Source organism: Heterocephalus glaber, unplaced genomic scaffold (assembly GCF_053883595.1).
Source record: "Heterocephalus glaber isolate CG9 unplaced genomic scaffold, H.glaber_assembly_v1.0 deba00000546, whole genome shotgun sequence".
Classification (NCBI taxonomy): Eukaryota; Metazoa; Chordata; class Mammalia; order Rodentia; family Bathyergidae; genus Heterocephalus; species Heterocephalus glaber.
In genome coordinates, this window is record NW_028258147.1 from 17,968,820 (window position 1) to 17,981,889 (window position 13,070).

The 13,070-nt window shown below is 37.2% G+C and overlaps 1 protein-coding gene across 5 annotated transcripts in view; it reads left to right on the forward strand.

Annotated features, from left to right (window-relative positions):
- The window catches only part of Cttnbp2 (cortactin binding protein 2), a 454,755-nt gene that overhangs the window by 360,567 nt on the left and 81,118 nt on the right, over positions 1–13,070 (forward strand). For 4 of the 5 annotated variants that reach the window (XM_087204593.1, XM_004865255.4, XM_087204594.1 and 1 more), the window contains 4 exons: positions 737–2,393; positions 9,071–9,274; positions 10,625–10,724; positions 12,410–12,560. In XM_087204593.1, coding sequence (XP_087060719.1) covers positions 737–2,393; positions 9,071–9,274; positions 10,625–10,724; positions 12,410–12,560 — 2,112 coding nt within the window. Of the gene's footprint in view, positions 1–736; positions 2,394–9,070; positions 9,275–10,624; positions 10,725–12,409; positions 12,561–13,070 lie in introns of those variants that run through there. The other variant, XM_087204596.1, reaches the window with a different exon arrangement.

Consider the following 13,070-nt stretch of genomic DNA (forward strand, 5'->3'; position numbering starts at 1 on the left):
TAGTTCTTTATACTTTTTAAAAAAACTTTCATATATGATTTCATGGTTTCCATAGTAATTATAAAGAAGTCCAAAGAAGTTTGTTTAGTTAAGTAGTACAATTAGTGAATATGGGAGCTTAGAATTTACCTGAAGTCCTATCTTTTCAGCCCTTTACATGATTCCGTACCTCAGAGATTAGTGAGTAATTTGAAAGTGTTGAACCTTTTATTGTATTTTTTAAATTAATTAATTAATTTATTTATTTATTTATTTATTTTGGTACAGGAGATCGAACTCGGAACCTTGCGCTTTCGAGGCAGGAGGCAGAACCACTGAGCTAAATCCCCAGCCCCACGTTGAACATTTTAAATATCACCAGTTCCCTCAGAATTCTACTTTTACAGAAATTGAACTTACTGAATTCTGTGCTGTAACCTGAAGCATCTGATTATTATCCTCTTTTTCTTTACCTTAATAAATTAAAACAGTTATTGCCATGACTTACATATTTTTCACAAAGCTATTTTACAGAAATGTTCTCATTTTAATGGGTCTTTAAAATATTTTGAAATATTTTAATACATTTACATTTAATACATAATACATTTATCATAATACATTTTGAAAATGTGGCGTTTTTGCTAACTCAAACCATACAGTGGTTAGAAAATTAATAAAAACTTCACTAAAAGCCCTCTTTGGTGAAAAGAATATTCTGTATATTAATCTGGGTTTTCCTGCGAATGTCTTCCAGCTGGAAATGGAAAAGCTTCAGCTACAAGCTCTTGAGCAAGAGCACAAGAAGCTGGCTGCCCGGCTCGAGGAGGAGCGGGAGAAGAACAAGCAGGTGGTCCTGATGCTGGCAAAGGAGTGTAAACAGCTCTCAGGCAGAGTCATAGAGGAAGCCCAGAAGCTGGAAGAAGTAATGACCAAACTGGAGGAGGAAAAGAAAAAGACAAATGAATTAGAAGAGGAACTCTCAGCTGAGAAGCGACGAAGCACAGAAATGGAAGCTCAGATGGAGAAACAACTCTCTGAGTTTGATACCGAGCGGGAACAGCTTCGTGCCAAGCTGAACCGAGAAGAAGCGCACACTACTAACCTCAAAGAAGAGATAGACAAGATGAAGAAAATGATCGAGCAGCTGAAGAGAGGAAGCGACAGCAAACCAAGCCTTTCCCTCCCACGGAAGACAAAAGATAGGCATTTGGTTTCCATATCTGTAGGAACAGAAGGACCTGTGACAGAGTCTGTTGCTTGTCAGACTGACCTACTGACAGAAAGCACTGACCATGTGAAGAAGGTGCCTTTGACCATGCCTGTAAAGCCTTCTGCAGGGAGCCCCCTCATTTCTGCAAATGCAAAAGGAAATGTGTGCACCAGTGCCCCATTGGTCAGACCGGGCATTGACAGGCAGGCTTCCCATGGGGACTTGGTCAGCTCCTCTCAACCTACACTTCCACCTCCAGGTACAAGCAGGATTGAGGAAAATGGACCGAGCTCTGGCTCAATGCCTGATCTATCAAGTAGCACACCCTCACTTCCCAGTAGCTCTACCCCTCCCACTGCTCAGACACCAGGCCCCACTCCCCAGACCTATTCACAAGCTCCACCTATGCATAGTTTACATTCACCATGTGCCAATGCATCTTTGCATGCAGGTCTAAACCCACGGATCCAAGCCGCTAGATTCAGATTTCAGGGCAATGTTAATGACCCAGATCAAAATGGAAATACTACACAAAGTCCTCCATCAAGAGATATCTCTCCTACCAGTCGTGACAGTCTAGTGGCCAAACAGCTGGCTCGGAATACTGTGACCCAAGCACTGTCAAGATTTACAAGCCCTCAAGCAAGTGCTCCCCCTAGGCTTGGAGCAGCCTCTGCAGGGGACGGTGGGACCCATCCTCCAGTCGGTCGAGCCAGTTTAAAGACTCCTGGTATACCACGTGTTGACAGAGGAAATCCTCCTCCTATCCCTCCAAAAAAGCCAGGGCTCTCCCAGACTCCTTCTCCACCACATCCCCAACTCAAGGTTATCATGGATAGCAGTAGGGCCTCAAATGCAGGGGCCAAAGTTGATAACAAAAGTGTGGTTTCATCTCCCTCCAGTCTGCCACAAGGGAACAGGGTAACAAATGAGGAGAATGCCCCTAAGTCATCCTCCCCTCAGCTGCCACCAAAACCATCCATAGATTTAACTGTGGCACCTACAGGCTGTACAGTTTCAGCCCTGGCCACATCTCAGGTGGGTGCCTGGCCTGCTGAAGTCCCTGGACTGAGCCAACCTGCATGTTCAGACAGTTCCCTTGTCGTTCCCACCACCATTGCCTTTTGCTCTTCCATAAGCCCTGTTAGTGCCTCATCCCATAGACCAGGTGCCTCAGACAGCCTCCTGGTAACAGCATCAGGTAAAGGGATTGAAATCTTTTACCCTTTTTTAAGAATGTGGCCTGTCCTCTCACTTGCCTTAATTTTCTTCACATTGCTTTGAAACTTTTTTTAAATTTGATTTTGTTTTCCTATTTCTTTCCTTTTTTTTTTTGGTAATTTTCTTTAAAGGTTCCTGGGTATGGTGATTCATCTTGCTGTATGAATTGCGGTTTTGTTATGCTAGGTGCTTTCTTTTAAACAACCTGAAAATAATGATTTGAAGCACATGGAGACCATTAATTTAGAGTGACTGAAACATTTCTAGGGGAGGAAAGAGTATCTCTTCTTATTAAATATTTATCTCACAAGACCTCAATATTAATGGATCACAATCAGACAGGATGTGTTTGGTTCTAACCCTTCAGGGATTATTTTTTCTTTCAAGTCAGTACTTTCTGAAATACCAAATTTATTGGGTTTGTTCTATAATTGGTATATTCTGAGTTTTAAAATCAGTTTGATGTTAAGGTTTTGTTCTTACCCTCAGAAACAGAGTGTGAATATTCTTAGCTTATTTCAAGAGCCATTCATGCTATTTTAAGCTGTCTTCTTCCAGCATTGAGCAGATGGATCATATAGCACGTGGGCTATCTTATAGATGTTTTCCATTACAGATGAGCTTTATAAAATCACTGAATCTGGAACTGTTGAAAAAAGAACTAGATTTTTTTTTTTCCTTTTCATTGTACATTGTTAGAAGAAGCATACTCTTCTTTGCCCCTTACTGGGGATTGACCACAAGGACCTGGACAAGCTAGGCAAATGGTCTATCATTGAGCTACATCCTCAGCTCTTTTTATTTTTGAGACAATGCCTTGCCGTGTTGCCTACTCTGGCCTTGAATTTGCAATCCTCCTGCATCAGCCTCCCAAGTAGCTGGAATTATAGTTGTGGCCCATTGCACTCATCTTTAAAACAAGCATTGGTTTTTATTGTCATGACTGGATTAGTTTTCTTCTTTTCTTTGGCAGTTCTGGGGATCAAACTCAGGACCTTCCTTGTGTGATTCCTGGGCAGATATTCTACCACTAAGCTACTCTGCATCCCTGGTGGATTAATCCTTTGTTCAGCATCTGGCTGTAAAATAATGCTGCAGTGTCAGTCTGTTGATGTTACGCAGATGTCTCCTACCCTGGCATGTTAGTGGTTAGCAAATATTATTGGTTCTAAAGGGAGGGAAATTTAAAAATTAAAGGAAAATTTGAATAGTATCATATTTAAAATTTAGAGTGAGAATTTGAAAAACAGGTAACACTGTACTTATTGATTTTATCAGGTAATGAGATCAGTACACCATAATAATAAGCTGTCTCCTTGAAATTAAGCTCTTTGAAAGGCTATTTTGAGGTACAAAATTGAGAATTAGAAACAACATGGACTTTGAAGTTACTCATATCTGTTGGAATCTAGATTCTACCATTTACAACTGAATTTTCATTGATTTTTCTCACACTAAGCGAGTTTTCTTTTCCTTTATATGGATCTTACACCATTTTGGGGGAGTGGCTATTAGGAGGCTCAAATTCTATCACAATTAAAGGGCACAGGATTGAGCCTGAGTAGTCACTAAATAGAGGTGGTATTCTTGCCTCAGTGATATTGTTGGCTTATAGCATTGTGGTATCTTTACAAGCATTCAACATTTTTATTCAAGACAGCATTGCTGAACTAACAAGCCCTTCTCATGGTCTGAGATAATGTTGGCCTCTTCTCAAAAATTAAACCCACCCCCAGAAGAGAGGGTTTCTACCATTCAAGAGAAGAAGAGGATGTTCCATAAGATCTTTAAGCCTCCATAAAAGTTTCAAAACTATGGAGCATTGGTTATCCTTTGACTGCATAGATTGTAAAATAGGAAACGTTACCCAGGGTATGTAAATTTTGTCAGTTTTAAAAAAAATACAAGCCATGGGGGCGGGAATTTAGCTCAGTGGTGCCACCGCGTGCCTTGTAAGCACAAGGTCCCAAGTTCGATCCCCAGTACCAAAAAAAAAAAATACAAGTCATATGTTCTTTGCTGTCATGAGGCTCTACTAGCTGTTGCCCTGGTCATCAGTGTGGTCCAGGGTCTGGCTACAGATCCTCATTGATTTCAGCAGAGAAGCTTTAAGACCAGAATCTATGACTGAGGAGCATTTTGTCAGCAGGTTTTTAAGCTTTAAAGGATGGAGGTTTTCTAATTTGTTATATATTGTCTAGAACAACATGTCTAGGATACAGTGGAAGTTTGTAGGGAGGACCCAGAAGTCCTCTGAAAAATGTCTTTTGCTTTTGTCCGGGGAACAAAAGAGAATATACATAGCGGTTCCAAAAACATGGCAGCTATTGATGATACATAGAATTGATTCCTTGCTTTCTATTCTCTGATTTTTGAAACGTGGCCAAAATAGTCTCAGAACTATAGAAGTACCTTTGGTGGAATAACAGGCTTCTGTTTTTCAATTATAATTAGGGCTCCTGAGCCAGATGAGGTGGCACTTGCCTATAATTGCAGCACTCTGGGAAGCTGAGGCAGAAGAATTATAAGTTTGAACCCAGCCTGGATATTTTAGCTAGACCCTGCCTTAAGAAATAAAAAGTGCTGGAGATGTAGCTCAATATAAAGGTCCTGGGTTGAATCCTCACTATTGAGGTGGGGAGGAGATGTAGCTTCGAAGGGAAGAGGGGAGGTACCTGAGGTATCAGTCCTAAAGCAGGTGTCTACTGAGCACCTCCTTCTCTGTTCCGGGGATAGAAATGTTACCACCTTTGCATGAGAAAGGTATGTAACTTTGTAACTCAACAGTCGGTGTAGGTTAGCCTCACTTAAATGAGATATAGGATTTTAACTCTGCATTCCATTTAGATCGCCCAATTATTCTTCTTTTGGTGTTGCTGAGGATCAGACCCAGATCTCTGCAACTGAACTACACTCCCAGCGCAGTTGACCCAGATTTTGCCACCATACTCATTGCACATAGGATGCACCAGAGCTCCCTGTGTCCTGCTTTTTAACCCAGATGTGCCTGGGTGAGCTTGTACCTCTCCAGGTCATAAGCCCATTGAAGAATATTAACACAAATATCCACTAACACCTGTCATTGCTAGCATCAGGCATGGGGACAGAGCACATATGCCAGATATCTGGCAGATGTTTGTTTTTATTTCCATCAAAAGAACACTGAACTTGAGTATAAGAAGGCAAGGGTAGTCCGTTTCTGCCCTTTCTATATCATCCTGGAGAGCAGATTTTCTCTGAGCTATTAGTTTTCCATCTAAAAATGAAAACAATGAGTCAAAACATTTATTTCCAAGCCAAAGGATGTCTTAAATTAGCCTGATGAATTGAAACAACAGTTCACTACCTTTCCCTTCTGGAGATCTGCTAGATCCCAGATCTTTAAACTCTAAAATATTGTCCATGTCAACTTTTATCTGTGACAATTACAACCAAGTTAAACCTCCAGTGAGAATTAGAATAACAGAAGTGGATTACACGGTAAAGTTCTTTAAATCTACTGGTAACTTTTATAGCCAAATCCAATTTCAAAATAATGTTTTAAATTCTAAACGAATTAGAATTTCTTCTTCCTTTTGAACTTGGCATATGAACTTTTAATTGTTGAATGAACAGAAGCCTAAAGCAGAAATCACTCCAGGCAACTGAGTTTCCATACCCTTGGAAATTTTTTTTCTGTTTTCTTTCTGTTGTTATTTGTTTGGCACATTTTATTTAGTCTGGTTCAGACTTTTTTCCTTAAATATATATTTTAAAAATTATTCTCACGTATGATTGGCTTAAAGGCTAAATCTGAACACAAAAATAATCTGGGCTATGACATTAACCTTCCCCCCTCTCTGAAGCTGATGCCAGAAGCTGTTCTCAATTCCTCCTCCGTCAGCCATTGCACGTTTTGTTCCCTTCCTGGCATGTCATGTTAGACGCTCACCTTTGCTAATGTTTGCATATGACACTGCAAAGTTGAATGCCTTTTCTAACTTCATTAGAGTAGCTGTGTGACTATAGATCTGTTCTGTGATTACTAAACCAGTCCACTAAATATTACCATTGGTATCATTGCCTCGTTTTTCAGATGAGCAATACAGTCTTGTAGTGAAGTTGTTTTTCCTATATCTATAGCAGGATTTATTAACAATAAGTTTGTGCTACAGAAAATTGGAAATGACTGTTAATATGTAACATTTATTTAAAAGTTTAAGAATACATGGTATTATAAAGCATTTTTTGTAAAGATTTTTAAGCTGTCTTACAGTCCTCTAAGAAAATAAGGAAACATACCTTCTGTAGTTCTGTCTAGGGACAGAAAGAACTGTAAAACTCTTGAGTAGTCTAAAGATTGAGAAAAATTTTGAATAAAGTTTTTACCTTGCTGGATGCCTGTAAGTACAGTACCCAGGAGGCTGAGGCAGGAGAATGACAAATTTGATGCCAGTCTGGGTTACATAGTAAGACCCTGTTGCAAAAAACAAAAAAATCCAAAAAGAAAAAGCATTTTTTATTTTTCAAATAATTTAACATTACAATAGGATTTTCTAGGAAATTATATCTGTAATTTAATATTTTCATATAAAACAGTTGGAAAATATAGTAACATTTAAATTATCTCCTAAAGCCTAGAATTGTGGTGAGGAAATGAATGAAGACAATGTTCAAATGAATAGCCAATTGTTGCCAGGCATGGTGGTGCATGCCTGTAATCCTAGCATTCCAGCCCTTGGAAGGCTGAGGCAGGAGGATTGCTGGGAGTTCGAGGCCAGCCTGGACTACATAGCAAGACCCTGTCTCAAACTGCTCCCCCAAAAGAATACCCAACTGTTTAATATATATATGTGTGTGTGTGTGTGTGTGTGTGTGTGTGTGTGTTGATATTCATAAGAGAATATCAATAACGAAAGACACCTTGACTGAGATAGAGAAAGAGAGACAGACACTGGTAGCATGAGCCATATCCATCCTGTTCCACAGAGGGCGGTAGTGTGATGCTTTTGTATTGCCTGTGTTTGCTTTACAGTCAAGGTTTCATACCTTGGTGTTTATAATTTCTCTGTTTATCATCCATTTCTAATAAGTACTGATTTAATTTTTGTGGGCCTGTTTTTTTGTTTGTTTTTAAGAAAATACAAAAGGTAAAATGTACCAGAGAGGAGCGTTCTTGTAAGTATGAAGTAAAAATACCACTTTTGTAAGAAGACCTAATGAATATCAATGGAAAAATATCACAAAGTTTAGATAAATATTGAATTTTATGAGCATTTTGTCTGTCACTGCAGTCCCAGTAAAAACAATAAATGATTTCATGGATCCAAGTAATTGATTATGAAGATACACCCAGTCTTTAACAAATAGTATAGTTTCATTTGTATAAATGACTTTGGTTTTTTAAATAATTTTTACTAAGAAATTTCTTTGATATTTATTAAAATAATTAAAGGCCAGTGACTTAGGGTTTAATAATAAGATCTGAGTATTGTATACGTACATTAATATAATGCCCTCCCATCTAGAACATGATTCTGATATTCATGTGCAGGGAATGTAAAACATCTGTCTGTGGCTTCTGATTAAAGGTTATTTACTGTATGTATGAGGAAAGTGTGCCCTGGAGGAAAGAGTATGTGCACACAATACTATTTGGAAGTATTGGATCTCTTTAAGGAGAAAACCAGAATGTCTTATTTTGGAAGTTCACTGTACTTAAGCCTAAAAGACACAAATACCTATATATCACTTTAAATAAACATTTTACTTTACTATTTTTGCAGCCTTTTGATCAAGGAAGAATTCAGAAAATTTTCCATACTATATGCAACCGACTCCATACCCTTAACAGATTCTCTCCTAAAGCTGCTAAATACTGATGAGAAATACCTAACCCTGATAACTCTTAATGATTTTTGTTAAAACTATATGGTAGTGTCCTGTTTTGTTGGCTGATTAAAAGTTTGTTAGACCTGTTAAAGATGTCCGGATAACATGGCCTTCAAAATTGTCATTGAATGTTCGCACTGGTGTGTTCTAGATCCAGTTACGCACGTTGTGTTTGTTAACTCTTGATACTGAGGAGTAGTTAACATCATTAGTTCATTCCCAAATAAAGGTATTCAAGGAATATAAGTATATTCCTTGCCAGTGTTAGACCCATCTTAATGGCTTATGTAAAATTTATAATTAAATAAATTGGGAATATTGTTGAGGAAGGAAATCTTTATTTCATAGTATCATTTCTACCTGTACCTAAAAATAACATTTTACTTTCTCAGACTGATACTGAAATTGAGGAAACTTTTATATAATTTTAAAATTCAAATTGTTTTGAGAATCAGAAGGAGAATTTAAACTTTTAAAATGTGACAGCCATTTTAATTTCCTAAAACCAGTCACTACTTTAACACTTATCTGTGTGAGACTGACAACTAAAAATAATTTGTCACCGTGTGTGAATTTAATTAGCAGCAGATAATAAGATCTGAAATAACAGTACAGACTCGTGCTAAGAAAATATTAACAGATTGATAATGTTAGAAACCACTTAATGCTCTAGGGATACATGTTCATATGTTTATGTGTGTGTATGTATGTAATTCAGGAAGGAGTAGTAATATCTGTCTCTTGTCCTTACTCCCTCTCTCTAACGAGGGTCACTTTAACCTACAGGCTGGTCACCCTCCCTAACCCCTTTGCTAATGAGTGGTGGTCCTGCCCCCCTGGCTGGCAGGCCCACCCTTCTTCAGCAAGCTGCTGCCCAGGGAAATGTCACTTTATTATCAATGCTGCTTAATGAAGAAGGACTGGACATTAATTACTCCTGTGAAGATGGCCATTCTGCCTTGTATTCTGCTGCTAAGAATGGACATACAGGTAAAAATGGAGTAGTCTTTTTTTCACAGCACACACTTGCCAAAGGACGGAAGGTGAAAAGCTCTTATAACCATTGTTATGAGCAAAGAATTATTTTGGTTTCAATTTTCTCTTAGAGATAGTAGTGAATAATTTTTATATACGTTATAAAGTTTTATAAATGTTAAAGAATTCAACTCATATAGTTCCTTAATGTAAAATTGTATTACAGCTAGTTAAAAGTAATTTCTGTTTTATGTGCAATGAAATGTGTGTTGAGAAGTCTGAGGTCTAGTAACTATAAAGTGCATTTTAGAATAAGGCTGTCCATTTGTGACCTTTGTTCAGGACAAAAATAATGTGAGAGAAAGACCATCAGCAAAGGCTACAGTGAGGGGACTTTTGGTCGTTAGAAGGAGTCATAGGTCTGAAATTGTTCTGTAGTTGCAACAACATAGAGATTTTTTGGATGTTTTTGCAAAGAACTGAAAAGTTATGTAACTATAAATGGTTTATCAATGAAGACTTGAAATTCTTGTTCTTTAAAATGCAAATTATGTTGTTAAATATACTAAAACATGGTAGTACAGAAAAAAATGAATTAACTGCAAGTATAAAATCAAATAGCATTGCATGTGTGAGCCATATGATTGTCAATTTTTTTAGATAAATGGAACATCTAGTTCAATAATTTTAAAGTACTTTGGAATTCTTCAAAAACTGGGAATTTTTGGGCCGGGGATGTAGCTCAGTGGTGCCGCCGCCTGCCTCACAAGTGCAAGGTCCCAAGTTTGATCCCCAGTACCAAAACACAACTGGGAATTTTCTTTAACATAAATGAATTAAATCTAGGTAATAACACAATGTGAGCAGTAGTTAATATTTATGCCTGAGGTAGATGCTTTATCCTCATTCATGCAGTTAGCATAGGATGGCCATTATACATATGCACTTAAGGATTAAATTATTATAAAGTAAGAATTTCACTGTTTAAGTAGAAATAATGGTATTCCAAGTTGGTAAATGGATTTGGTTGGCTGTACAAAAACATTATTTCTGGGATGGGCTGGTGGAAAAATGTGGCAGAGCCTTTTCTGGCACATGACATTCCTTTACTCATCAGTAACTTTTCCCAAAGCATTGGAAAAAATCATGCCTTAGTGAGTTGTGGGATATCATAAACTTGGGGAAAAGAGGCTACTTTCCTTGTGAAATAGTCTGGAATCTCAAGTCTGCCATGATAGAATTGCTCAGATTAGCTGCACAGGGGAGAGGTCCTTTGGGTTTCAAATCTGTCTGCATCTTGCAGAGAATTTGGTTCATCATAACTCAAAATGGGGATTAAAATTGCTTTCTATTAAAAATCCATAGATTGTGTGAGATTGCTGCTGAATGCAGAAGCCCAAGTCAATGCTGCCGATAAAAATGGCTTCACACCTTTGTGTGCTGCAGCTGCTCAGGGACATTTTGAGTAAGTGATGCTTCTAATTCTTTTTTTTTTCTCTCTCTCTGAAGATAGCCTCTTTTTATATTTTGCAAACATATTTTAGTTCCACCTAAATGTATAAACTAGTGCTTAAAATCCATTGGCAAATAAGTTCACTAAACATATTTGAGGATTTAAAAGTAGGATCCTGAATATGTACTTCTTGATTGTTAAGTAGTTGTGTCTGAGGAAAGAGAAGAAATGAAATGCAGAATGTCCAAGCTGTAAATGAAAGAACTTACTTGCAAAGAGGGTAATCTATAGCACGTCAGCACAGTGAAGTAAGGAAGTGTTGAAAAAGTTGCTACTCACTATTTTCTGCCAAAGTCCACAAAAGCTTTTTACTTACAATGGCATTAAAAATAAAACATTGAATTATGTTGTTTTAATATTTTTAACTTCCTAATGGGAATTTACTCAGATTAAATCCCAAATATTCATCTTGATTCACTGTTTTAAAAAATTGAGGAAGGAATTTTACGTACTGAAAGTAGTTCAGTTATGAAACCATCAGGAGCACAGGTATGGTGTTACACACCTGTAATCTTGGCATGCAGGAAGCTTGGATAATTCAAGGCCAAACTATGCTACAAAGTGAGACCCTATCTCAAAACAAAACAAAACCCATTGAGCGCCTATTAAAATGCACGTAATTTTAGCAATGATTTCTTTAGGAGCTTATAAAGTCAGATATAAGCATAGTTTTTTAAATGTCATATTTTAATAATAGAACTTAACTAAGTTGCTTTCTTTGACTCCACAAAATAGCAGGTGTGGGGAATACAAGCTGCTTTCCACCATTTTAGTCCGACCATCCTGATAGAAATTTTTTTTTTTTTAGCAAATTAGAGAATTTTAAAAAGATAGATTTTCGGGTTCACATCAATGTTAGTAACCCTAATACTACTCCTAATAATTATGATTAGCCCTCTTTCCTAAATTTTTTCTGAATTTGATTTTGCGAATTCAAGCTCTGTGTTTTGCTAGTCACTAAGTTGCCACCAAGTCTTGGCTTTACCGCCTTTCTTTTCTTTGCGAGTGAGCTTCTGCAAAGCTGTCTTTGTCCTTCTCAGCCAACCCCTTCAGGAGACAGGGCACCCTCCACCGTCTCTGATCCCCAAGGCAGCTTTTTCTGTCTCCTTGCTACTTTTTATAGAGGAGGCACATGATGCCCTGCTGCCTATGCTACTTGTAATTATTTTCTCAAGTGAAAAATTGCAGAATGACTCAGCAGCTTGACTTTCCTCAAGGGGCAAACTATTTTGTACCACAAGTTCAAGATATATATATATATATTTTATTTATTTTTTTTGCATTAAATTCTTTTATATTTTAAATTATTCATTTCAATAAGTTAAACTACTCCAACGACTCCACTTTTTCAAGTTGATTAGAGAGAAGTGTCATAAATCAAAGTTTATCAATTGATCAAATGTACTGTTTTAAATTTTCATTTAATTAAATTTGATGATTAAAATATATTTTTGGCTTTGCAAAAAATCTATACAATAAGAGCCACAATAATTGATACATAGACATAAAAATAATTGATATATATAAAGATGCAGAGTTGTTTTAGCATTGTTGTCTATATTTAGAATCCTGATCAGGTAGTGCTTTTCAGGAGTTAAACCTAATTTTTATGAAATTAATCATTATCTTGTGTTTAGGTGTGTAGAATTATTAATTGCATATGATGCTAACATTAATCATGCTGCTGCTGGAGGACAGACACCTCTATACCTGGCCTGTAAAAATGGAAATAGAGAATGTATTAAACTCTTATTGGAAGTTGGCACTGACCGGAGTGCAAAAACCAGAGTGAGTACCTCCTTGTATATGTAATTTGCAATGTGTCTGCAAACCCTACAGTTAGAAAAACAAGTATAATTAGTCTTGCATATCTAAAGGTTTGTGCATGCACTGAGTCAGCCAGTTGTGAATCAAAAATGTTAATGCCATTTTTTATAAAGAATGTGAACATCTGCAAAGGGGGAGTCCTGAAATCAGTTCCCACAGATTCTGAGCGATGTCTGTACGTTAAAACAGAAGTTACTTAGTTTTGCTTTGCTTTAAGGATATTAGATTTTGGAAGTGCCTGACCTCTTGAGTCTCTTCCTTGCTAATTACAATCCTCATTGTGCATTAACCCAAGCAGTGTTTCAATCTGTGAACCACACATCATTCACATGAAAAACAGAAAGATACTGTGTTCTCACTATTTCCAGAATTATGGAAAGCAGTGGAAGTACAAGTTTTTATTCATTCAACAAATACACTGCTACCTCAGTTCATGAACTTAATTCTTTCCTCGGTTCACAAATTAATCAA